This window comes from Sphaeramia orbicularis, chromosome 5 (assembly GCF_902148855.1).
Source record: "Sphaeramia orbicularis chromosome 5, fSphaOr1.1, whole genome shotgun sequence".
Lineage (NCBI taxonomy): Eukaryota > Metazoa > Chordata > Actinopteri > Kurtiformes > Apogonidae > Sphaeramia > Sphaeramia orbicularis.
Window position 1 is genome coordinate 51,051,740 of NC_043961.1, and position 27,939 is coordinate 51,079,678.

A 27,939-nucleotide genomic window follows, 5' to 3' on the forward strand; every position below is an offset into this window, starting at 1 on the left:
GCTGACCAGAATATGCCAGATCCTCTATCACTGTAGCTCTGTTGTTTTAGGTTACCTGAATCGCCTGAAAGTGGGACGATAAAACAGGCCACAGGCTCTGGGTCAGTGGGAAAAAGATGCTGTACATCCTGCTCGCTACAGCCGAATGCTGCTCCTGTTACCATCAGGCCTCCACACACAATGAACAAAATATGATTTAATTTATCTTTATTTTATTTTACTTTTAAAAGTTAAATCCTGATTTTAAGTGTTACATCTACTTTCATGGGCAAAAAATGAGAATTGCAAACACAAAGACAAAATCAAGTGACAAGTTGAGATCACAAAAGGCTGACTATGACTCTTCTGAAGCTCTGTAAAAATTCACAAAATCAGATAATTTCAAGAACAATCACAGTATATTCGAGGAAAGTGTTTTTGTGAATTTCTGAATTTCTGTGGTAATTGTGGGAGAGTCGTTTTATGATCTGCTTATACTGCTATATCTGCTTTTACTTTTACACCAAAGCTAAACTATGACATTGTGAGAATAAACTTTGCTGGATGGACAGAGTGACCCCCTGTGTTTGCGACAGCAGTTGATTGATGACAATGGTTAATGTCGCTGTCCGCAGCGATGGCCAGCGGGTGATGGGAAATAAAAGTAGGACACTGATAAAGTGAAGTACTGTAAGTAACGTGACCCAGCAGGTCTTTACTGTATGACACTCCTGTCAGCAGTTGACAAGAATTAACCAGAGGATAGAAAATACCGTGTTTTTTTGGAGCGGTCATGTCTGCTCCTGTCTCTAACTTATTTGGCCTCATTATGTCGCTGAACAGTGCAAAAAGCCTGAGCTATTACTAAAATATGCATAATCTACTGCTTTGTATTGCTTTAAGTGTACATTAAATCAGACCTTTTTATTGAACCGTTAACATATAAATCACAGTATGCCTGCTTTGTAGCTGCGGTATACTTTTGTGCGGTGATTCAGTGATTCAATATTGAATCAGTATGCGACTGCAGCCTCTGCGTGGCTGCTGCCCACATCAGATAAAACACTTAAACAATTACTGTCTTATCTGCTGTGGTGAGAGAAGAGCTTGTGGCCTCATTATGACCAGATTAGAACGACGAACAGAGCCCAAGTCCCACTCACTGTTCAGTCTGGATTGTGAGTCCAAAGGGCCCTCAGGTGACGCTAACCACATTACATTCGTCACAGACACCGATACAATGATAGTCCATCATAACCGACACCTTCTCCTGCTGCTGGGAGTCACCACACTTTCTTTAATTACCGTTATTGCCCTCCACCTTCTGCTATAAAAATTAAAAAATAAAAATGTAATCAAATTGTTAAATCTCCAGAAAATAAAGTGGAAGAGCGCCACAGCAATGACCACTAAAATAGTAATATTTGTAAGTAAAGCTTGTGTGAACTGTTATTGAATCCAGTGTCTGCTGTAATATAATTACATCTGTTAGTATTAGAACTGAGGATGTCAAAAACAAATGCATTAAACTTATAATTTAAGATAATCTATTTTTTTAACCACTGTCTGTATATATTTGTCAAAAATAAATGTAAAAGTTTTGATTAATTCAGTACAAAAAAATGGCATGACACAGTTTTTCATCTGTAAATTAATCTATCAAAAATTTTAAACTAAAACCAAATATGGGGATAAATGTGAATTTGCTGGATATTTGTTTTAACTTTGAACACTATAACAAATAGCAAAAACATTAAATGCTTACAGTATGAAATAAGATTTAAGGTAAAATATCAGTTAGACGAGATCAGAGGTTGATCACCGCTTTACAGTAGTTTTTTTTTTTTGTTTTTTTTTGTTTTTTTTAAATTAAGTGGACAACAGCCTTGCTTGTAATACTGATCACAGGTTAATTGTTTTGTGTCCATGAAATAAGAAAACTTGATCTCCTGTGATAATGGGTGAATTGATCTCATTATCTGGTTTGACCTTGATTTAAGCACAGTCTGATTTATCAATAGGCTTGTGTTTTCCATTCAGCTGATTTTATTTTTATATATATTGCACATTAAAACTCCAATTGGATGTAAATTTGTAATAATAATAATAATAATAATAATAATACATTGAAATACTGAAGAAGAGTTTGCTCTAGGGAAGTAGAAAACTTAAATGGGTATAAATATAATGGATAATTCTGTGTGTTCATGTGTGGGCAAATAAGGAGACTGAAATATTAGTTGTATTAATTGGAATCAAAAAGGAAACGCCACCATTTATGTAGAGCTGCATGATACCATGATACAGTTAGAAACATGGTTCAGACAATTGGTTTTCACTCATGGGATGAAAAGTTTTTGGTCAAAATACCTTTGTCAACTCAAGTCATGTATTATTATATGAAAAACTACACTCAAGTGGAAAGGACTGAAATACAATAATGATGATAATGATAGTAATGTGCACATAATACTAATGCATAAACTAGTGACCAAAAGCATCTAATGATCTAAACCAGGGGCCTCAAACATGCGTCCAGGGGGCCAAATGCGGCCCGCCAAAAGTTCCAATGCGGCCCGTGGGATGAATTGGGAAAGTGTAAAAATTCCACAGTCAAGGCTGTGGAACTCATTTTAGTTCAGGTTCCACATACAGACCAATATGATCGACAGTAAAATAATAACAGCATAATAACCTACAAAAAATAATGACTCCATATTTTCTTCTTGGTTTGATGTGAAAAAGATAATATTACATTATGCTTATAAATAATGACAACTTCAAATTTTTGTCTTTGTTTTAGTACAAAAAATAACATTAAATTGTGAAAGTATTTAAATGTACAAACTTCCTGTAACAATAAAATGTGAATAACCTGAACAAATATGAACAACCTGAAATGTCTAAAGAAAATTAAGCACAATTTTAACCATTTTCTGCCTGTTACTAAGTGTTTAGTGTCTTTGTAGATTCGATCCATAATGCACATGTAGAATTGATAAGTCGAGGCAGAATATTGTGAAAATTGCACTTTTTTTTATAAGAAATTTTAGTGTTTTCAGGTTATTCACATCTTTTTTTTTTTTTTTTTTGGATAGTTTATGAAAGTAAGTATTGTCATAATGTCATGGGGGTTTTTTGCACTAAAACAAATACAAAAATTTGGAGTTGCCATTATTCATAGGTTATTATGTTATTATTGTACTGGTCCGGCCCACTTTAGATCAAATCGGGCTGAATGTGGCCCCTGAAAGATAATGAGTGTGAGACCCCTGATCTAAACCGTTGGAACTACAGACCTATCAATACATGTACATTACCAGTCAAAACTTTGGACTCACCTTCTCATTTAAATGGCATGAGATGGACCACAGATGGCCAACAAGTGCTCAGCATCACTGGGAATTCCTTCAAGACTTTTGAAAAATATTTCTGGTGACTACCTCATGAAGCTCATCAAGAGAATGCCAAGAATGTGCAAAGCAGTAATAAAAGCAAAATGTGGCTATTTTGAAGAATCTAAAATATAAAACATGATTTTAGTTATGTCACACTTTTTTAACCCTTTCATGCATAGTTGTCACTCCAGTGGACAGTTATTCTACAGCTGTTCTCTTGTATATTCATGGGTTTTGTTGTTTTAGTTCCATATCAGCCAACAAAGAGGACACTTTTGCACCATCCCATAATAATACACTGACATTCATACCGTTATTGTAACTTTGACGTTCTTGGTAAACCTGATCTGCACTAACATGTTTAGTGTAAATCAGTTGCTAATTGTTATTAGACTGTAATTTACAGGTTTTTTTTTTTGCTAATACAAAGGTTTTTCATATATATATATATATATATATATATATATATATATATATATATATATATGTATATGTATATATATAATGTGAGAAAACATCAGATTAGCAGCATTAAAAATGTTTTCACATCACTTTCTGATATTGGGTTTTAAACACATGTTTCTTTGCTTCAAAAATTAAATCCATGGTGTAGCTGAGTGGACATTTTTGTAACTCTATGAAAAAAAAAAGTCAATCGCATTGTTTTTTCATGCCTAAGGATGAAAAAAACACTCAAGAAAAAATCTTGACCAAGGTCCTCATAATTCATGAATGAAAGGGTTAAACTACATAATTCCGTATGTGTTCATTCATAGTTTTGATGCCTTCAGTGAAAATCTACAATGTAAATAGTCATGAAAATAAAGAAAAACCAGGTGAGTCCAAACTTTTGACTGGTAGTGTAAATAATTCAGGTAAAATGCAGTTTCTCCGTTTTTATCGTCATCAGATATTATCCATTCAGACGTTCAGAGGCTCCATAGTGAACATGGAAACACCACCATCTTCTACAGCAGTGATTCACTAATAAAACCCATGGAGTTCGACCGATGACATTGGTTGTAAACACTTGTTTTGTGTTCAGTTAATGATATATTTTGCTGAAAAACTCACTTTTTTTTGGTTTTAATATAATGACCTCTGAATTTTCTTTGATTTTATGGACATTAAAGGGGTCGTATTTTGCTAAACCCACTTTTTTTAGTCTGTGGTACATTTATTTGTGTATTTGGACCCTAATAGTTCATAAAGTTTGAATTTGAACCCTCCAGGTGCTGCAAAGCTATCTTTATATTCACTGTGGCAAAATCTAGTGGATTTCTACAACCCGTTTAAATTCCTGCTTAATTTGTTACGTCTATAACTAGTCACGTCACGACATTTGCACATATAAGGTCAAGACTTCAGACGAACATTTCTCCGAGTATGATGTAATTGTTTGTCAGCAGTTGTAGTAAAAACTGAAAATATGTCCAAAGTTCGAGCCGATGACCTAAAATGATCAGTTGTTGGTTGTATTAATGAACACAAGTGGCTCAACGGGACAGATTAGCACGGTCAACAACCTGGAGGGGTGGGGGGGGGGGGTGAAGTGGCTCATTTGCATTTAAAGGGCCAGCTCTCAAAACCACCTTTCTGGTGTCATTACTCAGAAATAGGTTTGAAGATGGACCTGTGGAGTTGAATTAATGAAGAATTCAGATCCAAGCATAGATTAAAATGCATAATTCCATTTAAAAAAGCAAAATATCACTCCTTTAAGACATTACATGATCAGCGAATTAAATGTATGAAAATACCAGATTTTTACTGAAAAGTACACGATGTAGAGGATGATATTATAATAAATGATAATAAATCACTTAGGAAAGGTTTAAATGCAGTGGAAAATCATTTGGAGGTTACAAAAAATAGTTCTTACTCCTTTAGAATTAAACTTAATGATACATTTGACTGACTCTTTCCTGTTCATAGATCCTCTTTAACTCTTTCCTTGCATTCTATGCACACCACCACCACACCCCTGATTAACTTTATAAGTAACAAGAAAAGCACTCGGAGAGCGCAGACCTCCGTCAAAACAGATCTGCCCCCCCCATTCACCAACAAAATGTAATCATTTCCTCCTTGTGCCAGTATCAACATTTCCTGAAAATTTCATGAAAATCTGGCCATAGCTTTTTGAGTTATCTTGCTAACAGACAAACAAATACGCACACACGCACGCACGCAAATACACAAAGCATTACAATACCTCCTGGCGGAAGTAATAAGAGGAAATGACCTTTTGTTTTCTCAAGATTACAGGTTAATTATATGTTATCACAAGCATTGTTATCTCAAGATAGCAAAAGAATTAGCATGTGATCTCAAGATGTAGATTTTTTTCTGTCATAAAATGAGCCTGTTTTTGTATTTGTTGTCAGTTACCCATCATGCCTCACGTTCCTTCCAAACACAACTCTGTGCAAAAGATTGCATTCAGGAAACGCTCACTCCAAATCAAATTAGTGACCGAAATGGTGATATTTTGAATGTTACAGTGTCGCATTGGAAAAAATGAAAATAATCACAGAAGTTTAACAGAAAAGGAATGTCATTTTACAAACCTGCTCTCACATCTCCTTCTCATGCTTCTATCAGCCCATCTCTCTTTCATGTGCAGATAATGTAAAAAGACACTCAGGAATTCAACAATAGTGTCTGAAAAAAACTGATGAAATCTTAATGCTGCCTTTGTACTGTCACACACACACACACACACTGCCGCTCACTCCTTCTCACTCTTCCTGCCTTTTTGTTTCTCGCTTTGCCTTTTTTTTCTGGCTCATACTTCAGCTCGCCCTCTGCTTCTTCTGTTCTCCTCTCCAGGCCGCTGAGGCCTAACAGTTTGTGTTACAGGCAGCCAGTGATTTCCATCTAGCGTGTCCTTATATTTTCTTCTGGGGTTTTTTTCTTTCTTCCTTCTCCCACTCAGTATCAGCGATACATTAGAGTTGTCATTGACTGTCTGAATGTGCTCTGACAGCTGTTGATAGGCCCAGTGGCATCATCATTATTATTATTATTATTATTATTATTATTATTTATCTAATCAACATCCAAGTCAGCTTTGGCATTTTGCTTTGCTGTAAATGGTTGTTGTCCTCATGTAAACTCCATCACACGGAGGGGTAGATCTATACACCACAGACTGGACACTGCTATAATAGGCGGAGGAAATGCTTTGGCTTTTTCTTATTTCTTTATTAGAAAAACATCTTCATCTGGAAAAGCTTTTGTTAACTCTGACACACTGCAGTAAAAGATGCAGTTTAAGAACTCCATTGTGTATTTGTTTATCTATTAGACAGTGGCTTAAAATAAGCGAAGGTTACATACATTGTGTTGCAGAACAGTAAAGCACAAACTGATTGGTTGAGTATTTGATTATTTATTTATGGAGTTTCTGTATTTTTTTTTTTTTTTTAATTTGAATGAAAAAAAATACTCTACTTGGCTCTGGTTGGTGTTTCCTATTGACCCTCAATTTTATTATGGTACCTGTTGAACTATCACCTGTTGAAATATGACTTTGGTAACACTTCGTTACCAATACTGAGTAATTTAATAATTTCAATACCTGAGGAGTAAATGTCATTAGCAACAATTCATACATCACTCATGAAATGTATTATTCTTTTTTATTAGTGATATTAAAGCAGTGTATGATGTTCGTCACCAATTTTTCATCAAATCTGTAAAACCCGAGTGTTAGCCTAAGTATCACGAATCTGTTAGTCTTTCCATGATTACGCACCTGAATCACTCCCCTCGTGGTGAACAACTTCGAAGATGACTCCATCACAAACAGTCCATTTGTTTACATACCAAACTGATACCGAACCGTCACTCGGGCTTTTTCGAACTTCCACCCAGCCGCAACAGCAAGAGGCAATGAAGTCGTGTTTGTTGCTGCTGTGGCCATACTGTGGCTGCGTGGAATTCCAAAAAGGCCAGATTGTTTGTTTGGTTTTGGTTTCGACTTGGTATGTAAACAAACTACTACTTAAGCTATCACTTGGGTTTTACAGATTTGATGAGAAATTGGTGACGAACGTCATATGCAGCTTTAAGTTAACAGACAACTTTAATTTGTGATAAATGGGTTTATTTTTACCTTTTAAAAATGCTACGAGTGTATAAATATGCAAAAGAGCAGAATAATAAAACTGTAACTGCTAATACTATTATTTATTATTAGTTATTATTATTAGTAGTAGTAGTAGTAGTAGTATATTTTGAGCTGAAATAGAAATTTGATGCACTAAACATGCTCAAAAAACAAATCAGTCCAGATGAAAAGTTAGACATTTTTGGTTAAGTGTGTAAAAAATGGCTTGCTAGTTTGTAACTTGAGTGACTGAACATTTATATACATTTTTTATTTACTAATAATCAGAACTTACAGTCCCTTCAGTTCAATGTGGAAACTGACCATAAATATCTCATAATATCTTAAATATTGTTAACATTGCACTTTCTTGTTTTATGTGTAAAAATTTGATAACAAAACTTCCATTTTTATTGCAAATGTCAGTTGCACATATTAGTTTGTTTGATTATTAATAATTGCTATCACCTCTGCAATAACCATAGCGGTCAATGCCTAATATGTACCCAGTATTTAGTGTAATGTTTGTTATTGTTCGTGTTTTTCCCTGTTCCCAAATGAGGACGAGGTGATACCAACATTAAATTTAACTGAATGAAAAACCACATGAGGAGAAAGAAAATGACAAACAGTGTGTACAGTAAGTGTGTAATTGGGTTTACTGTTACGTATAGGCTCCATCAAGGAAGGGAATGTATGACAAAATCACTATAATTACAGATTTACTGCTCCACACAAACATACATTATTTAATGGGGATCTTGAAGATGGATGGATCACTGTGGTAACACCAATAAAATTATATTTAATGTTAGAAAATAATACTTTTCATGGATAGTTTTTTTGTTGCCCTTGTGATGACAAGTGTAGTTCGGCATGGGGATGATAAAGTAATGATGAAGTATAAACTGTATGTATCGATGCATCTGTCTAAATACAACAACCAAGTATTAATATGATCAATAGAATGTAATTTTCTTTTCTCCTCCTCTCTGCAGACCATGTTGACTGCCATCTCTATGAGTGCCATCGCTACCAATGGAGTAGTGCCAGGTGGGTGAGCAGACGCCGGCGCCACACAGTCATCACTGTTTGAGGCTGTCCGCTTCTAAATTTCTCTTTTTCACTGATTGCTTTTGGCACATTACACCATCGCAGCTTGATATCCCCAGATACAGTAAAAGCTTTAGTCTGGGATCTTGTGCACTTTAACTTAATCACATGACATTATTTACACAAAATACAAGCACAAGCCAAATGCCCAAAATGGACCCGCTGACTGTAAGCGCATGTGTTCGTATCTGTCTGCAGACACATTTAATGCGTACAGAGTATAGCTAAATTTTATAATGTGAGTTTACATAGTAATGATGGCCTGCGTCTTACCAGTTGGTGTGTGTTCAGCAGGGGTCAGAGGTAATTACAGGCTTGTGGAGAAGTGTGGAACTGTATGCCAATTATAACTGTCTCTGTTATAACTGGTGCCAGCCTCAATACTGCTGCAAAGTGCTGATTAAGGTCTATTTATTTATGTTCAGTTCATTTATTAGCACAGCATTAGGAAATACGAGCACTGTGGTACAACACTATGATGAAGATATATTACTCTGATTAGTAGTAGACCAAATTTACAGCTATTGGAAAGCAGTAGGACAAAAGTAAATGTGAAGTATTATATGAATGTTGGACCGCTGGAAAGCCTCCTGGAATATCAGATGAATTAGATTAGATCAGATCAGTGGTTCCCAACCTTTTTTGGTTCGTGACCCCATTTTAACATCACAAATTTCTGGCAACCTCAGACATTCAAAACAGAGACTTTTTTTTTTTACTAAAATTAATTTGTTTTTGATCATGTAATAGTTTGCTATACTATGTTGGAAATAAATGTGTAATTTTAGACAACATTTAGTCTATATAATTTATATTATTATGGACGGAGGCAGAAAAGCCAGGTGTAGATTACTGCACAAAGTGAGAATTTTATTTTACTTGGTCAGGATATGTACAGTCAGTCCAGTTTGTATTTACACGGCTGACAATTAATACCGAACAAACAATAACTCAAAGTATGAATTATGAAAGAGCTGCAGCATCTGAAACTGACCACAATGAACATTTGACAGATAAACAGTACCACAGCGCTTCAGTTTCAGCTTCAGTGCTTGTCATGTCTTTTATGTATTGTCTCTCTCAGATCACCATATATTTTTTTATTAGTACTTTTTTTTGGGGGGGGGGGTATGTTTGTTTTCGTTATCAATTACTAGAAATTTCAGGTGACCCCATTTGAATTCCAGGCGACCCCACATAGGGTCCCGACCCCAAGGTTGAAAAGCACTGGATTAGATTGTAATATATTGCACTATGTCTATGCATGTCCCAAAAGGTATAGGAACAAATACACACTTCTATGGTTCTACCGCCTTTTCTATAATAACATAAATGTCAGATAATTACCAAAATGTTTGTGTTATATGTATATGAAGCTGCTGGGGAGAATGCAGAGCTGTTGTCAAAGCAAAAGGAGAATCTACTTTGAAGAATCCTAAATAATAAACATATTCTAGTCACTTTTTTGTTTTGTTTTGTTTTTTTAATTACATATATTGTCACTGTTGGGCGGAAACCTCTTATGTCCAAAACAGTTGTTTTTCAGGAAACTGGAAAAAATTATGCATATGTTAAATAAATTAATGGGGTTAAGAGCTGTTTTCAACACTTTTCATTGGTTAAATATTTCTAAAACTGTCAGGCCAATGTGAAGATTGACCAATAGAAACATTTTATGACACAAAAAAAAACAACCAATAATGGACTCACAAGGTTTCCGCCTGACACCAACAACATGTTCTTTCATAGTTATGATGTCTTCAGTATTATTCTACAATGTAGAGAAATAACACAAATACAGGAGTGTCCAAACTTTTGACTATTACTGTACATTATTATAGATAATAATTATAATGTCATTGTCATGTTACAACCATGTGTGAGGCCTAACATCATCACTGCACCTCTCAAAAATGATATTTTTTTAAAATAACTGATTTACATTTCTTTTTTTTTTTTTACACGTTCATTCATCACTCCCTAATGCCTGTATGGTGAGTGATGATCCTGGAGCCTAAACACCAAACTTTAAATGTGTCTTGCTCCTGCTACTTACAATTAAATATTCTAACATAACTTCATTGACTGAAATGTCTTTTTTCTACTTTTTTTTTTGCAAAAAACAAAACACAACAAAATGCAACACAGACAAATAAGCACTTGTATTAAAGGGGCATTTGTGTGTTTTTTGCAACTAGATATCCCACATTGAACCTTTAAAGGGGTCAAATTTTGCTAAACCCACTTTAATTAGTCTTTGGTACATTTATTTGTGTATTTGGACAATAAGAGTTCATAAAGTTTGAATTTGAACCCTCCATGTAATGCAAAGCTATCTTTATATTAATTCTGGCAAAAATTGAGTGGATTTCTACAACCATTTTTAATTCCTCCTTAATTTGTTATGTCTATAACTAGTTACGTCACGACATTTGCACATATAAGGTCAAGACTTCAGACGAACATTTCTCTGATTACGCCATAATTGTTTGTCAGCAGCAGCGGTTAGAATAGAATAGAATAGAATGCCTTTATTGCCATTATACATATCTACAATGAAATTAAAAGAGACAATTCTCTTGTGGTGCGTAGTGCAAAGCAGTTTAACAGAAAAAAAAGTTAAATATATATATCCAGAATAAAAACGAGCATATCAACCAACCAAGAAATGGTACAATCAGCATCTACTTTATCATTGTTTAAAAAGCATCTGAAAAGGATTTTAATTCATGAAAAATGTAAGGTTATATATCATTTGATTTGTATTCAATGATTTGTAATGTGATTTACATTTTTATTGTTTTTACTTTAGTTTATTAATTGAGTTATATTGTATTTTTAATTCTTTTTTTCTTTTTTCTTGCATATTCTTCATTTCTGGGGAGGTATTCATAAAAGCCTTTTTTGGCTTCTAACCTCTCCTGCACAATAATGTTACTTGTTTGAATGGTGTTTTTGTATTTTTTTTTTTTTTTTTTTTTTTTTTTTTTTTGCTGTTTCTGATATGCAAATAAATGAATAAATATATTGCACTTTGACCCTGGCTGGACACTGAGGATATATGTTAAATGTGTATCCTTATTATGTATGGTTGTAGTCCATAATTGAAAATATGTCCCCCCTTTGAGCCTATTACCTAAAATGTTCAGTTGTTGGTAGAACAGGACAGAACAGCACAGTCAACATCCTGGAGGGGGTGGGGGCATGAAGGGGCTCATGTGCATTTAAAGGGCCAGCGCTCAAAACAAGCTTTTTGGTGTCATTACTCAGAAATAGGGTTGAAGATGGACCTGTGGAGCTGAATTAATGAAGAATTCAAACCCAAGTATAGCACTTACAGTTTATTTAGACTACAGGGAAATGTTTTAAAATGCATAATTCCATTTAAAAAAAGCAAAATATCACTCCTTTAAGTTCTAACTCATATCTCTGTCTGAATATTTTTTTTAATGTATGTTCAGGAGGTAAATGATTTCTTGTCCTCGTGTCTTAAATTCACCAGGTCCATGAACTTCTAAACCTGCATCTTTAAAAACCGCATTTTACAAAGTTCACAAAATCCCACATTAAACATCCTCACAGCTCTTTTTCAGAGTATGAATAGTGAGTGTATGGTGCTTTTCTATGCGTTAGCCCACACCTCTTCATAGTGACTCATGTCTTGATACAAATGAACACGATCCTGCGACGCTTTATGATACAGTATATGCCTTATATGCCCCAGAACTGCAACACTTCTTGCCAGCACTGCTCACACATTTGTTTTGTGAGGTTTCCAACAGATTTGTGGCCGAAATATCACACTTAGAAATATCTGTATACTAATCTAATTAATGTCAGGTGTGACTATCAGTATTTCTGTTGACATTTGCTGTTTGCTATGTTTGCAAATAGCTGGAGGCTCCTACTATATGATATCCCGTTCGCTGGGTCCTGAGTTTGGTGGAGCAGTGGGGATCTGTTTCTATTTGGGGACCACCTATGCTGGGGCCATGTACATCCTGGGAGCCATCGAGCTTCTCTTGGTAAGAAACATCATCTCTGTTTGTGTTTACACCATTTCATCAGCCATCTTCTTCTTAAACTTCAAAGATTATAGTTTATTTTTTATTTGCATTTACATTTTGGAGTTTCATATAGGCTACGGATATGTTTGTGTCAACAGATTCAGTTTAGAAAAAAAAAAAAAAAAAAAAGGTATTACACTGGTGATATTTTAACCCATAAAGACCTAAACCTCCACCAAGTGACCAAAACCATCTACTGATATAAACTGTTTAACACCTGTCGATCCACTAATCCTATCAATACATGTAAATAATTGGTGTAAAATGCAGTTTGTTGTGTTTTCATGGTCATCAGATATGACCCTTTTAGACGTTCAGAGGCTCTGTAGTGAACATGGAAACACTGTCATCTTCTACAACATTGATTCACCAGTAAAACCCATGGAGTTTGATAAATGACAGTGGATGGAAACACTGGGTTTATGCTCAGTTAATGATAGAGTTGGTTGAAAAAATAACTTTTTCTTCGTTTTTTTTCTGTTTTGATAGGATAACCTTTGAATTATGTCTGAGTTTTCGTGTATATCTAAATCAAATTTCATTTCATTTCATAACCTTTATTTAAACTCGGAGATATATTGAGGACGCAACCTCATTTACAATATAGCCAAGACAAAACAAAACATTTGAAATATACAATGGTAATATATCAGAAATACTGAAAAGTAAAAGTGACGAATTAAAAACAGAGAAGTCTACTTAAAAACAGGAGCAGCTGGAGGTAAAATAAGATGGAATTATGGATTTAAAACACAAAATATTTGAAACATACAGTGCCATATCAGAAGTACCAAAAAGTAAAAGTGATAGAGATTAACTAAGAACAAAGACATCCACTTAAAAACAGGAGTAGCTGGAGGTAAAATAAGAAGTGATTAAGGATTTAAATATAGGAAAATACATGATTTACAGTGAAAAATGCAAACTACAGAGGATAATATTATAATAAATGGTGATAAATCACTTAAGAAAAGTTAAATAGAGAGAAATATTCAGCTGGGACCTGACACAAAGGTAACACTGGGTCTTAAACACACATAGGGTATGGGAGATTTTTTCAGTGAAGTTCTGAACATTTACTTGTGACTGATCAGCTGACTGATTCCAGGTGTCTTTTTTGGTGCTGAGGGTTCATTATAAACACGAGATTTTCAACAACAAAAGACAGATGACTCAGTTGCAAAAATGAAGTTTTGGAGTTTTATTTCTTGCACATTGTTGAGGATGTGGAAATGATGAAACCACTGTCAGAAAAGCATAAAAAAGATTGAATTTTGCAGTATTTCATCCTGTCCAGTGGATGTTACCTTCAAATGTACCAGGAAAGACTGCACCACTGTATGTAATTTGCTCCAAACCATTAAATAGATACTCATATAATAAGCATTTTCTTTGCCTTTTTTTACTTCACAATAGTTCATTTCAGATTCACTTGACATTTTATGGAGACACAGCCTGTGAACTGTGCATATTGTTTTTAAACACGTATGACGACACTTGACTAATTTCTAAGGTGGGATGATGAGGAATACACAGAAGTACGAGTATGTGTTGTCAAAGATTAGCACCTGACAGTTTGGTCTGTGAAAACAGCCCCAGTACCAAACTGTGACCCAACACACCAATGCTAAAAACATTCAATGCTAAAAACAAATAGCTGGTATAAATAAAGCAAAAAATAAACAATTATATTGGAAACTTTTTATTAGGATCGTCTGCCTAAGTATTATTGTTATCAGATTGTTGTTGTTTTTTAACATGTATTTGTTGAGATTTTGTTCTTTTAACCAATACAACAACAATGCTAAATATGTATTCTCTTCTGTTGTATATTTAGCAATGATTAAATTGAAAATTTTTGTTTGTTTGTTTGTTTTCATGTAGAAACATTGTGTTAATTGTAAACAGGATTAGGCAAAATAAGTCTTAACTTCAGCCTAAACCCTTTCGGTCGCATTGTATGTGGAATAATGGATATGTTGTTTTTGTTTGTTGTTTAAAGTAATTAACGACCGAATAAACTACTACTACTACAACAAGTTACAAATGAACAACAAAGCACATAGAGAATATACAGGGGTTGGACAAAATAATGGAAACACCTTCACCTCAAGATGATAATGCCCCAATCCATACAGCTAGAATTGTTAAAGAATGGCATGAGGAACATTCTAATGAAGTTGAGCATCTCGTATGCCCGGCACAGTCCCCAGACCTCAACATTATTGAGCATTTATGGTCAGTTTTAGAGATTCAAGTAAGACGTCGATTTCCACCGCCATCGTCTTTAAAAGAGTTGGAGGGTATTCTAACTGAAGAATGGCTTAAAATTCCTTTGGAAACAATTCACAAGTTGTATGAATCAATACCTCGGAGAATTGAGGCTGTAATTGCCACAAAAGGCGGACCTACACCATATTAAATTATATTTTGTTGATTTTTTAAGGTGTTTCCATTATTTTGTCCAACCCCTGTATATGTAAATGAAAATACAAAATACACACACAAGAAAGAAACAACTAATAATATTACAGAAAGACAGAAAATCAAATAAATAAGAATATATATCAGTTTCTTTCATCCATCCAACCATTAACGGGTATATTATTATTCTCAAGAAAATTGTAGAAAATGGTCCATATTTTCCCAAACTTATCAGGAAATGTGTTTAGGAAATGCATCAGATTGTCACTGTTCGATTTTGTCACCTCAGATGTATTTGAATGTTAAATCCGATCAATCAAACATTTTTACTTCACCTTCACCGGACTGAAAAAGAGCAGGAGGGATCGATAGCCCAGCGAGTGGGCTCATGTTGATCTGAGTGACGGACCCTCTGTTACACAGCCACTTGAAATAACTTTTATCTGATGCTAATTCAACCGTTGTATTCCACGACCACAGTGTGTAAAGAAAAAAAGAAAAAAAAAAGAAATGATGGAAACAGCTTTGCCAGGTTAGCGGAGGATGACCATCCAAATCACAGCTTTCCACTCCCTGCAGTGAACTCTGCAATGCTGTGTTTTGACAATTTTGTCACGGAGATAACACTGTTGGGCTGATCTGCCACAAAGGCTGTTTTCAAGAGGAAGTTGATGTCATTGTGCAGTTAGTTCACACTTGTCACAAATAGTATGACCTCTTAAATTAATTTTGTGCATTAAAGTTGTCTTTCTGGCCAGAGAATATCGGTGCCAGTATTGGAAGTGGTTCAGTGATATGAGGCAAAGAGCCAAACATAACAGCAGAGAGGTATTTGAACACCCATCCCTGACGTCTACTGAGAATAAGGCAGTTTCACTTTTTTGTACTTGCTGGTTATTGTAAAGTTTTCATTAATTTTGTTGTAGTTTTTGCTGACAGGTATGGCATGAACTGATAACTAACTACGCTCATAAACATTGTGTTTATTGGTGGCACCAGTTATTCTAACTTAATTTTTCCTATTTTAGGTTATCACAGGTATAAATGTGTTTAGGAAATGCATATAATAGTCATCAATTATAATACTCATACACATATAATACTCATTAATTATAATACTTGAAGTGCTATTTCTATCAGTGAACTTGTACATTTGCGTCTCATTTGCCATGAATTTCCTCCAGATCTCCAACATGAGGCAGTGGTTTAGAGGTTGGGAATCAGGTCAGACTTGGAAAAGTAGATTTTTTATGGTTTTTATCCAAGTCCCAGTGAAAAAAACACAGCAAGATACAAGTTTTTTTTACATAACATTATTGTTGGGTGGAAACCTCTTACGTCCAAACTGGATTTTTTACAATAAACTGGAAAAACGATGTATATTCTAAATACATGACTGAAGTTAAGAGATGTAGTCGCAAGCCGTTTTCAACACTTGTCATTGGTTAAATATTTCTAAAATCCTCAGACCAATGTGAAGACCGACCAATAGAATCGATTTATGCCAAAAAAAAAAGACCGAAAATGGACTTAACCCGCTGTTACTTTAGTGTCAGTGCCCAAATGGATTTTTCTCCATATTTAACATTTCTTAAATGATTTATCACCATTTATTGTATTAACGTCTTCTTTATTTTGTATTTTTTTCAGTGACAATCAGGTATTTTCCTGTATTTAATTCATTGATCATGTAGATGTTCATTAAAGCTCAGATTAAAGTTGAGGATTATTATATCAGAAACAGAGAAAACTGATGAAAAAGTGGCTTTGTCAGTAAAATCTATCATTCACTCCAACTCCATGAGCTTTACTGGTGAATCAGTGTAGTAGAAGATGACTGTGTTTCCACGGTAACTATGGAGACTCTGAACGTCCAAATGGGTCATATCTGATGACTATGAAAAGATGAAAAACTGTATTTTACACCAATTATTTACATACACTGAACAAAAATATAAACGCACCACTTTTGTTTTTGCTCCCATTTTTCATGAGCTGAACTCAAAGATCTAAAACTTTTTCTGTGTACACACAAGGTTTATTTCTCTCAAATATTGCTCACAAATCTGTCTAAATTTGTGTTAGTGAACACTTCTTCTTTGCTGAGATAATCCATCCACCTCACAGGTGTGGCATATCAAGATGCTGATTAGACAGCATGATTTTTGCACAGGTGTGCCTTAGGCTGGCCACAATAAAAGGCCACTCCAAAATGTGCAGTTTTATCACACAGCACAATACCACAGATGTCACAAGTTTTGACTGTGCGAGGAAAATGGTGGTCACACCAAATACTGACTGGTTTTCTGACCCCCCTGGACCACCCAATACAGTAAAACTGCACATTTTAGAGTGGCCTTTTATTGTGGCCAGCCTAAGTCACACCTGTGCAATAATCCTGCTGTCTAATCAGCATCTTGATATGCCACACCTGTGAGGTGGATGGATTATCTCAGCAAAGGACAAAGGAGAAGTGCTCACTAACACAGATTTAGACAAATTTATGAGCAATATTTGAGAGAAATAGGCCTTTTGTGTACATAGAAAAAGTTTTAGATCTTTGAGTTCAGCTCATGAAAAATGGGAGCAAAAACAAAAGTGGTGCGTTTATATTTTTGTTCAGTGTAGATTGATAGGATTAGTGGATCAGAAGTTGTTAAACAGTTTATATCAGTAGATTCTTTTGGTCGTCAGTGGATGTTTGGGTCTTTATGGGTTCAGAGGTTTCCGCCTGACAGCGACGATATGTAAAAATCCACAATCCATTGAAAAAGCTATACTGTTTGAAAACTGCCAGTGCAGTGAAAGTAAATGACAAACTGTGAAAAGTGTGAAAAACAAACATGTTTCTCCAACATCCCCATACATCATGTGCCTGTGAAACCAGTCCCTTTCCTTCTTAGTTTATTTTTTGCATCGCTCTACTTTGAAGCTATTTTTCTCAAGTTCCTGCATTCTTCTATGTGAATTCTGAGATGATAAAACTATCTTTGATCTCATTCCACTCCTCCTCCTCCTCTGCCGTTTATTTTACACTTCCTTCTCTGCAGTCCCTCATGCTGCATGGAGTATTGGGTAATTATGCAAATACTGCATTAGTGAGAGATCAAGACACTGGCGGAGAAACAAGGACAATTCTTGAAACAGCCCTCATCACTTTGGTCCACTGTTATCAAGATAGCACAGTGTTTCTTTTTTTCCTTTTTTTTTTTTTTTTTTGTTATTATTATTCTTCCGCTATTCTTCTTCCGGATGCCTCTAATGGATATGCAGAGTTTGATCATGCCTGGAGGTTAATTCTGTCTTCTGGGTCAAAGCTGGCTTAGTTTCCATTGTAAAATAACAATCCCTGCAGAATTGTAAGGAGCGGATCTGGAGAAGGCTGATTTGAATATGTTTCATCCTTCCAGCCGAGCCAAGAACACAAACTGATGATGCTATTTTAGGAAGCATGAACCGTTCACAGTGAAGCAGGAGATTTGTTTGCCTAGTGATACGCCGTTCTTAGCATCAGATTAGTTTCCCCCGCCAAATGACCCAACTGAGCCATGACTGTCCACTTTTTGTTCTCAATTTTCTTTTTGCTCTTCATGGTGATTTTACTTGTTTGGATTGAAACCAAATGATGTCGAAGGAAAAAGAAACTCCGGCGCTTATGTAACAGCCCTGCCATGAGTCATCCGAAGTGATGACAGATACTGATGGGCTAATTAGGGGTTTCCCATTTTATATATGGTGTGATTATATTTAGGTTTAGCCATAGTAAAACTGAAAGATTGGCACTTCATTAACTGTATTAATACCATGCTTGAGTTCTTTAATTAAAGTGAATTTAAATAGCATCCAGTTTTATGTGGGTTGCTTCAGCTCCAGTAGAGCACTATTAATGTCAGCACACACTTTTTCACATTTCACAGTTTTCCTCCTCACTGCCTTTCACACCCCTCCTTTATATATTTTATTTATATTTATCCTTTATTTTCCACCCAGGGTAAAATTTATTAAACTCTGCAGTAAACAATGAGTGAGAGGCACGGTCTTGTGACCCAGAAGCTGCCAGCTTATATCCCCAGATAGGCTGGGAAAAGTGAGGAGGATGAGTAATACTTGAACTCCCTAAACAACTACAACCAAGATGCCCTTCAGCAACAATGGGATTGCACTAAAGTTTTATGAGAAAAATGCTGCTGTATTTCCCTGAATGCATAAAGGTAAATATAATGTAACCTCTCTGCTTCAGATCTACATAGTGCCCAAAGCCGCCATCTTTCCCCTGGAGGGTCTGGAAGGTGCCGAGGCGGAAGCTGCGCTGCTGAACAACATGCGCGTCTATGGGACCATCCTGTTGACCTCCATGGCCACGGTGGTGTTTGTTGGTGTGAAGTACGTCAACAAGCTGGCTCTCGTGTTCCTGGCTTGCGTCATCCTCTCCATCTTGGCTGTTTACGCCGGAGTCATCAAGACGGCCGTCGACCCTCCTGACTTCCCGTAAGCCAGTGGTTCCCAGCTTTTTTTGGCTCATGACCCCATTTTAACATCACAAATTTGTAGCGACCTCAGACATTCTAAACGGAGACTTTTTATTTTTTGCTATGTATATTATTATGGACGGAGGGAGAAAAGCCAGGTTGAGATTACTACACAAAGTGAGAATTTTTATTTTCCTTGGTCAGTATTTACAAGGCTGCAAATTAATACTGAACAAACAATAACTCAAACTATGAATTATGAAAGAGCTGCAGCATCTTAAACCAGCCACAATGAACATTTGAAAGATAAATAGTACCGCAGTGCTTCAGTTTCAGCCTGTCTTTTATGTATTGTGATTGTCTCTCTCAACTCACCATATATTCATCTCCACCAAGGAACGGTGGAGGTTATGTTTTCATCGGGGTTTGTTTGTTTGTCTGTCTGTTTGTCTATTAGCAAGATAACTCAAAAAGTTATGGATGAATTTTGATGAAATTTTCAGGAAATGTTGATACCGGCACAAGGAACAAATGATTACATTTTGGTGGTAATCGGGCGGGGGGGGGGGGGGGGGGCGCTGATCTGCCTTGGTGGAGGTCTGTGCTCTCCAAGTCCTTTTTTAGTTTTTTATTAGTAGTTTTTTTGTTTTTTTTTAATCAATTACTAGAAATTTCAGGCGACCCCATGTGGGGTCCCGAGCCCAAGGTTGAAAAACTGTAAGCAATGACAAACTAGAAAAGCACTCAGAGAGCGCAGACCTCCGCCAAGGCAGATCAGTGCCCCCTGATCACCACCAAAATGTAATCATTTGTTCCTTGTGTCAGTATCAACATTTCCTGAAATTTTCATCTAAATCCATCCATAACTTTTTGAGTTATCTTACACACGGACAGACAGACAGACAGACAGACAGACCAATGCCGGCAAAACATAACCTCCTTGGCGGAGGTAATAATGGTCCTAAAGAATCGAACTGAAGCATGAAACTAAGTAAAACACAGCTGAATGCACATGATACACACCTGTCCTGCCTGAACTGGCTCAGGGACGACAGTTAAATGTAACAAAGTGAGGGAATAGAATAACTAAATATATGTAGCTGTACTGTTACTGAGAAAAATATGTGTTTAAATTATAGTTACTAATGAAAATGTTAGAGATTACACAGGGAACCTCTTGTTTTGAGTAATGGGCCACAGACACATGGTGTTGAAGCAGCTTTCCCTCCTCTTCTTTTGTGGATCTTGGTGTAGTTGTGGAGGTTTTAATGAGCAGCTGTTTTGCTGAACCTCTCAGCAGTGAATGTCTTAGACAAAAATTGTCTGTCTTCTCCTAATTGCGCATATCTTGTCTGGGTTTAATTATAACATTATTTTAATTGTGGTGATGAAAAAATGTTTTGATCATCTATAGTGTAAAAATTTGGAAACTTGACTATTTCAACAAATGCTTCATGCACAGTTTCATCAATGGATTTTGTTTTTTTTGGTGATTTTGTCGTGGCTATTATTACAGTGACCAGTGTGAACTCAGCTGATCGCAGGTGGTCTGATAATAAAATATTATATAATATTAACCCATAAAGACCTAAATATCCACCACCGACCAAAACCATCTACTGATCCAAACTATTTAATACCTGTTGATGCACTAATCCTATTAATACATGTAAATAATTGATGTAAAATAGTTATTCATCTTTTCACGGTCATCAGATATGACCCATTTGGACGTTCAGAGGCTCCGTAGAGAACATGGAAACACTGTCATCTTCTACAACATTGATTCACCAGTAAGACCCATGGAGTTTGATAAACAACAGTGGATGGAAACACTTATTTTTATGTTCAGTTAATGATATCTTTGCTGAAAGAATGAGTATTTCTTCAGTTTTCTGTGTTTGTGAGATAATAACCTTTGAATGAATTAACTCTGAGCTTTAATGAATCTACATGACCAGTGAATTAAATAGAGGAGAATACATGATTTACACTGGAAAATGCAAAATACAGAATATAATGTCATAGTAAATGGTGATAAATTACTTTAGAAAAGTTAAGTATATAGAAAAATGTATTTGGGAACTAACACAAAAGTAACACTGGGTCTTTATGGGTTAAGAATAATAATAGAATATTATAATAATAGTAATTCAATGATTAATATAATAAATACATAAGTTATTATTAATAACAAATTCAGTCAATATATAGTATATAACTGTCAACCATACCAAAGCAGGTGACCATGTTGTCAGACAGAAACAATGAAAATTCAGCCACAATGAAAATTCAGCCATATTTTCCTTGTAAAATCAGAAAATAGCTCTAACATTTTGACACGGTAAAGATTACTTTGATAAAGTCATTGTAATAGTTATGTTATTACTAGTATTGTGCAACCTGTAGCATTTCTAAATTAACCTTTCTAACACAAGAACCCAAGCAAACACAAGTTTCAAACAATACTTACCTTCAACTGGTTTGATGTTCAAAAACTAACTGCATCAATTTGACAGCTGGGCAATGATTTACACCGCTGTTATTGCTGTTTTCATGCTTCAGTGTGCTCGTTTGTCCCCCAATACATGCACCTACATAACTACAGTGGGTTCTGTACTTCAGATGCGCTCCAATCTGATTGTTTGAGGTAGTAGTAATCTACAGTTGGTTTTTAAGATGTCTAACTGGTTTAACATGCAATTAAAACTGCCTTACATCAAAACATTGACATTAATATGATGCTTTAACAAAATCTGTACATTCAACCCAATAAAGGTCATTTTAACATGCAGACTTCTAGAAATCTGTATCTGCAGATGTGAATGTTGCTTATTGAGGAGGTCTTATGTGAGGTTTAAGTGTGAAAATAGTGGGCAGAATGTGGCATTTTGTGATTTTATGTCATATATATATATATATATATATATATATATATATAGATATAGATATAGATATAGATATAGATATATAGATATTTGTATATAGATATCACGAGAGCCACTATAAGTGATTTCTAATACTTATTTTCTTACTTCAGTGTGTGTGTCTTGGGGAACCGTACCTTGGTGTGGAAGACCTTTGACGTATGCGCCAAGACCATTGAGACAGCCAATGGGACAGTCACCACCCAGCTGTGGCAGATGTTCTGTGATTCACCGTTCCTTAATGCTACCTGTGACAAGTACTTTGCAAGCAACAATGTGACTCAGATCCAGGGCATCCCAGGGGTCACCAGTGGCATCCTGTCAGGTTGGTTTGCACAGATTCACCAACGACAGTATGTGACATAATTAAGTATTGTCTTTAGTAGTTTGCTGTAGGACTATATCATAATGCAGGGTATATTCAATATATTAACATTTTTACCTCCACCAAGTGTAACGGCGGAGGTAAAAAGTATGTTTTCATCGGGGTTTGTCTGTCTGTCTGTCTTTCTGTTTGTCTGTTAGCAAGATAACTCAAAAAGTTATGGACGGATTTTCAGGAAATGTTGACACTGGCACAAAGAACAAATCATTAAATTTTGGTGGTGATGGGGGGGTGCTAATCTGCCCTGGCAGAGGTTTGTGCTCTCCAAGTGCTTTTCTAGTTTAACATCATTTCATAGAATTAAGACAGAGGTGTCAAACTCATTTTAGTTCAGGGGCCACATTCAGCCCAATTTGATCTCAAGTGGGCCGGACCAGTAAAACAATAACAGTGAAAAAGTAAAATTATATTATGATCAGGTTTACATCTACAAAGTTTCCTTAAAAATCTGAATAACACAAACAACTTGAATTGTCTTAAGAAAAACAAGTGCAATTTTAACAATATTCTGCCTCGGTTTATCAGATTATCATTTTCACATGTGCACTACAATCGCACAAAACATTTAGTAACAGGCAGAATATTGGTAAAATTGCATCTACTTTTCTCAAGACATTTCCGTTTGTTCATATTTGTTCAAGTTATTCACATTTTTTGTAGAAGTGTAGTTTGGTAATGTAAACATTTTCATGTAATTTTATTTTTTTTACATCAAAAAACAAAGAGAAAATTTGGGGTTGTCATTATTTATAGGTTATTATGATAATATTTTACTGGTTCTGACCCACTTGAAGTCTAATTGGACTGTATGTGTCTGTATGTGGAACGTGAATTAAAATGATTTTGACACCATTGATTGTTAATACTGTATCTTCAGTGTCATTTTTGCATTTCACAAATTCATCCTGCGGGCCAGATTGGACCCTTTGTCGGGCCGGATTTGGCCCCTGGGCTGCATGTTTGACACCTGTGAATTAAGACATCACCATATACGTAATGATAATTATACAAATACACATAATTATACGTAATACAAATGTACATACAGTAATTTCAGTTAGAAAAGTTTAGTCAAGTGGCTAAAAATACATCAGGGCTTTAAATCCAACACATTAAATTTGGTATGAATTTTTGTATGTAAAAAGCTAAGTCTATACTGTATCAGTAAACATAGTGTTGTGATAAGTGGTGCTGATGTTGATGGTGTTTTCTCCTCAGAGAAATGTTTAGGTCCTTTGCATTTCTGACGTGATTAATATTTATTGTTAAAAGAGGAAAGGTAAAAGTATATTATGCAAGACATGATTAGGTTTACGCTAAGGACAGGGGGACAAGCAATAACTTTGGAATAATAAATTTAATATAAAGAAGGATGTGCACTTTTGGTAGAAGTAATCAAAATGTCCATTGTTGTAAATTGCAGTAGTTGTATCCAGAAAACAAATGTCAAATGAAACCCTTTATCACATTTTCTTGTTATTTATTTGACTTCCTATCTATTGACTTGGATTATTCACTCCTGTCTTTTTCCTCTTTCTCCCGTTTTCTTTTATCCATCCAGAGAACCTGTTTGGAAACTACTATGACAAAGGGGACCTGATTGCCAGAAAATATATGGAGTCAGCGGAGGACCCAGATGATTCCTTGACCAACGTAAACCGTTATGTGTTGGCTGATATCACCAGCTTCTTCACACTGTTGGTTGGAATCTACTTCCCCTCTGTGACAGGTTTGTTTTTCACTCAGTTTTCAGCTGAATTGTGGGTAGTTTGTTATGGGTAGTATTGCTTCAGAGCCACTATATACTGAAAAACTGAAAAATCTAGCAGTGTTCATGAATTCTCTTTGATATTTTTGCATTTGAGCGTTTGAATCCCACTTACATGAGCATGTTAGTTTAATCTCTGATCTTGATCATGTTTGCATTTTCTACCCTCTACTTTAAATATTTGTTTAGGGATCATGGCCGGTTCCAACCGCTCTGGAGACCTGCGTGATGCCCAGAAGTCAATTCCCATTGGAACCATCGCAGCCATCACCACCACCTCCACCGTCTGTATCCTCTCACTACTGCCCCCTGCAGCACTAAATAGGTCACTGCACAAAACCATTAAAAATATATTATTTCTAAATTTTATGCATAAAATAGCATCATTTCAATTAAAAACAATATTGAATTTACAAACCTTTCTAACAGAGTTTTCAAATATAAGCGATTAAATAAATTCTTCACGGTTGTTTATGTCACACAAATCCTACATCGGAGAGATGGATGTTTTCTGTTGTTGTGTAACACTCAATATATAAGGTCAGGTATCAAGGGCCACTGTGTTTTATGTCATTTTGACCAAATTTAAAGTACTAATGCAGTTTTGGTTTTTTGCCTTGCTGTAAAGACAAAAACATGCTGATTGATCTGCAGTTAGGATCAAAATTATATGAATGAATTATTTTTTTGACTGGTTTGTCTCTTCTAGATCATGAGGAGAGGGTGATTGTGAGTCATTTTAAGGCTTTAACATGAGCTGATTCTTTCACATGTGTTTATGTGTAGTTTTACAATATATTGAATGCATTTATAATGCACTTAAATCATTATGTATTTATTCTAATTTAAAATTCTGAAATATTAAATCCTAACTTATCAAATTAAACAATACTTATCTGCATCTTTGCTGCAACATATAATGCTTACATGATCACATGCCTGTGCTGCAGTCATTTTAATCATCTGCCATGTATCTCAAAGTAATCAGATTGGGGTCAAATCCAATTTGATTAGAACTTCTAATCGCATCACTGGGCAGCCTATGCAATCACAAGTTAATAAACAGAAGCATATTAGTTTCAATGTCATTGATTGCTGTGATATTATCCTAAACAAAATTGATTGATGTTTTTCTACAGCCATGTTTAATTGGTTTATCAGATTACTAAGTGCATTTTCAGAAGGTTTATAATTTGTATACTGTAATCACTTCCTGGAAAGACATCGCAGCACCTTTCAGCAGACTCAGTATCACCTGTCACTGTGAAATGCTTTTACTTTCCTTATCCACACCTGTGTAGACATGTCCAGTGTGGTTCTCTTCGGTGCCTGCATCGAGGGTGTGGTCCTCAGGGACAAGTAAGTCTATTTACAGATGACAATTTGTCTGAGTACTTGTCAAAACACACTTTCCTTTTACACTCAACTCTCACTCTGCTTTAGGTTTGGTGAAGGAGTGCATGGTAACCTGGTTATTGGCACGTTGGCTTGGCCATCACCATGGGTGATTGTGATTGGCTCCTTCTTCTCCACCTGCGGGGCAGGCCTTCAGAGTCTGACAGGAGCTCCCCGCCTCCTCCAAGCCATCGCCAAAGATGGCATCGTACCTGCCCTTCGAGTCAGTCGGCGTATACACATAATACTTTCATATTGTTGTCTTGTTTTTTAATGATGTAATCCATGCAGCTTTAGACATGTAATTACATATAATTCCTCTAATTGTAATACTTTGAAATAGTCAGGTAAATTAAGTTTTATTGCTTATTGCTGCATTTTTTATTATTATTATTATTACCATTCACTGTTGTTTCAGGCTGAATAAATGAAATGCAGTGTTTTTACTGGGTTTTCTTTCTGTTCCATGCAGATCTTTGGCCATGGGAAGGCCAATGGAGAGCCCACATGGTCCCTCCTGCTGACAGCCTGTATCTGTGAGAGCGGCATCCTCATTGCCTCCCTGGATTCTGTGGCTCCCATCCTCTCCATGTGAGAACTGAGACAAAGTCATTATTTTCCTCCTCATTTTTAAGCAACAGTGGGAGATGTCAGAGCAGCCACCCCCTGCTACTCGTTAAACAATGCAAATGCCAAATTTTATAGACTCGGAGGTTTAGCTCATCACACAAAAGGGCAGCCTGCTTTTCTGCTCCATAATAAATATAAATATCAGTTATTGTGACATATATTAAGACCGAATACTCTTTAGCCTGTGTTCAGAATGGACTCACTCTATTAACCTCAGTTCTGTGTCACAAAACCAAACAAGAGCTTTGTTCAGATCGAGTTTGTGCACTTGTACTTCCCACAGGTTCTTCTTGATGTGCTACATGTTTGTGAACCTGGCCTGTGCCCTGCAGACGCTGCTGCGAACTCCCAACTGGAGACCTCGCTTCAAGTTTTACCACTGGTCAGTTTGTAGTTCAAAGCAGCTGAATATTTGTCTGATTTTAACTATTTGTCTATGAATGTATTGGCTGGAAAAAAGTACGAGTCTCTTCATCTCTCTTTGTGTATGTTGGTACAGGGCTCTGTCCTTCCTGGGGATGAGTTTGTGTCTCACTCTTATGTTCCTCTGCTCCTGGTACTACGCCATCGTCGCCATGGCAATTGCCGGCTCTATCTACAAGTATATCGAGTTTGCAGGGTGAGTGGAGCGCAACCCCAGGAGAGATTGGATTCGCTGGTTGCCTTTAGCTTTAGCTGGCTGGTGTGTGTGTGTTTGTGTGGAAGTACTGAGTGTGTGTGAAGGTGTTGTAAAAGTTACATTTTTCAAGTTCACACCATCAGTGTTTACTGTTTAGGGACTTTCAGTTTAGGCTCCACTCTTTGCTTTAGCTTCTGTTCTCTTTTGTGAATTTCACACGTTACACATGATACTCTGTGTATAATAGGAGTAGTAAAAAGACAAACATGTTAAGTGGTGCTGTGTTCTGATTCCTAAGGGGTGAGTGACATCATTTTAACTTGACATGTACCAGTGATGCCTCATCCTTAATCACACTACAGTGCATCAACCTTGCACCTACAAGTGGATTTGTTTCAGCGTGTGCATTTATTAGTGTCACTGTCTGAAATTCTAGTTAAAGCTGTAGTATCATTCTTATTTATTTGACTGACAGATATTGCTTGTGTGTTTCACAGAGCAGAGAAGGAGTGGGGTGACGGTATACGAGGCCTGTCTCTGAGTGCTGCACGTTATGCTCTAATGCGGCTGGAGGAAGGCCCCCCACACACCAAAAACTGGAGGTAGGACACACACACACCCAATGTCACCCACGGCTCTAATTTACATAAA

At 36.0% G+C, this 27,939-nt stretch overlaps 1 protein-coding gene across 3 annotated transcripts in view; it reads left to right on the top strand.

The window, feature by feature from the left end:
• The window catches only part of slc12a5a (solute carrier family 12 member 5a), a 250,325-nt gene that overhangs the window by 194,809 nt on the left and 27,577 nt on the right, over positions 1-27,939 (top strand). For all 3 annotated transcript variants that reach the window (XM_030133705.1, XM_030133706.1, XM_030133707.1), the window contains exons 5-16: positions 8,490-8,544; positions 12,499-12,629; positions 19,336-19,583; positions 22,605-22,816; positions 24,438-24,605; positions 24,834-24,932; positions 25,946-26,003; positions 26,088-26,262; positions 26,512-26,630; positions 26,953-27,051; positions 27,169-27,288; positions 27,786-27,890. In XM_030133705.1, coding sequence (XP_029989565.1) covers positions 8,490-8,544; positions 12,499-12,629; positions 19,336-19,583; positions 22,605-22,816; positions 24,438-24,605; positions 24,834-24,932; positions 25,946-26,003; positions 26,088-26,262; positions 26,512-26,630; positions 26,953-27,051; positions 27,169-27,288; positions 27,786-27,890 — 1,589 coding nt within the window. The remainder of the gene's footprint in view (positions 1-8,489; positions 8,545-12,498; positions 12,630-19,335; positions 19,584-22,604; positions 22,817-24,437; positions 24,606-24,833; positions 24,933-25,945; positions 26,004-26,087; positions 26,263-26,511; positions 26,631-26,952; positions 27,052-27,168; positions 27,289-27,785; positions 27,891-27,939) is intronic.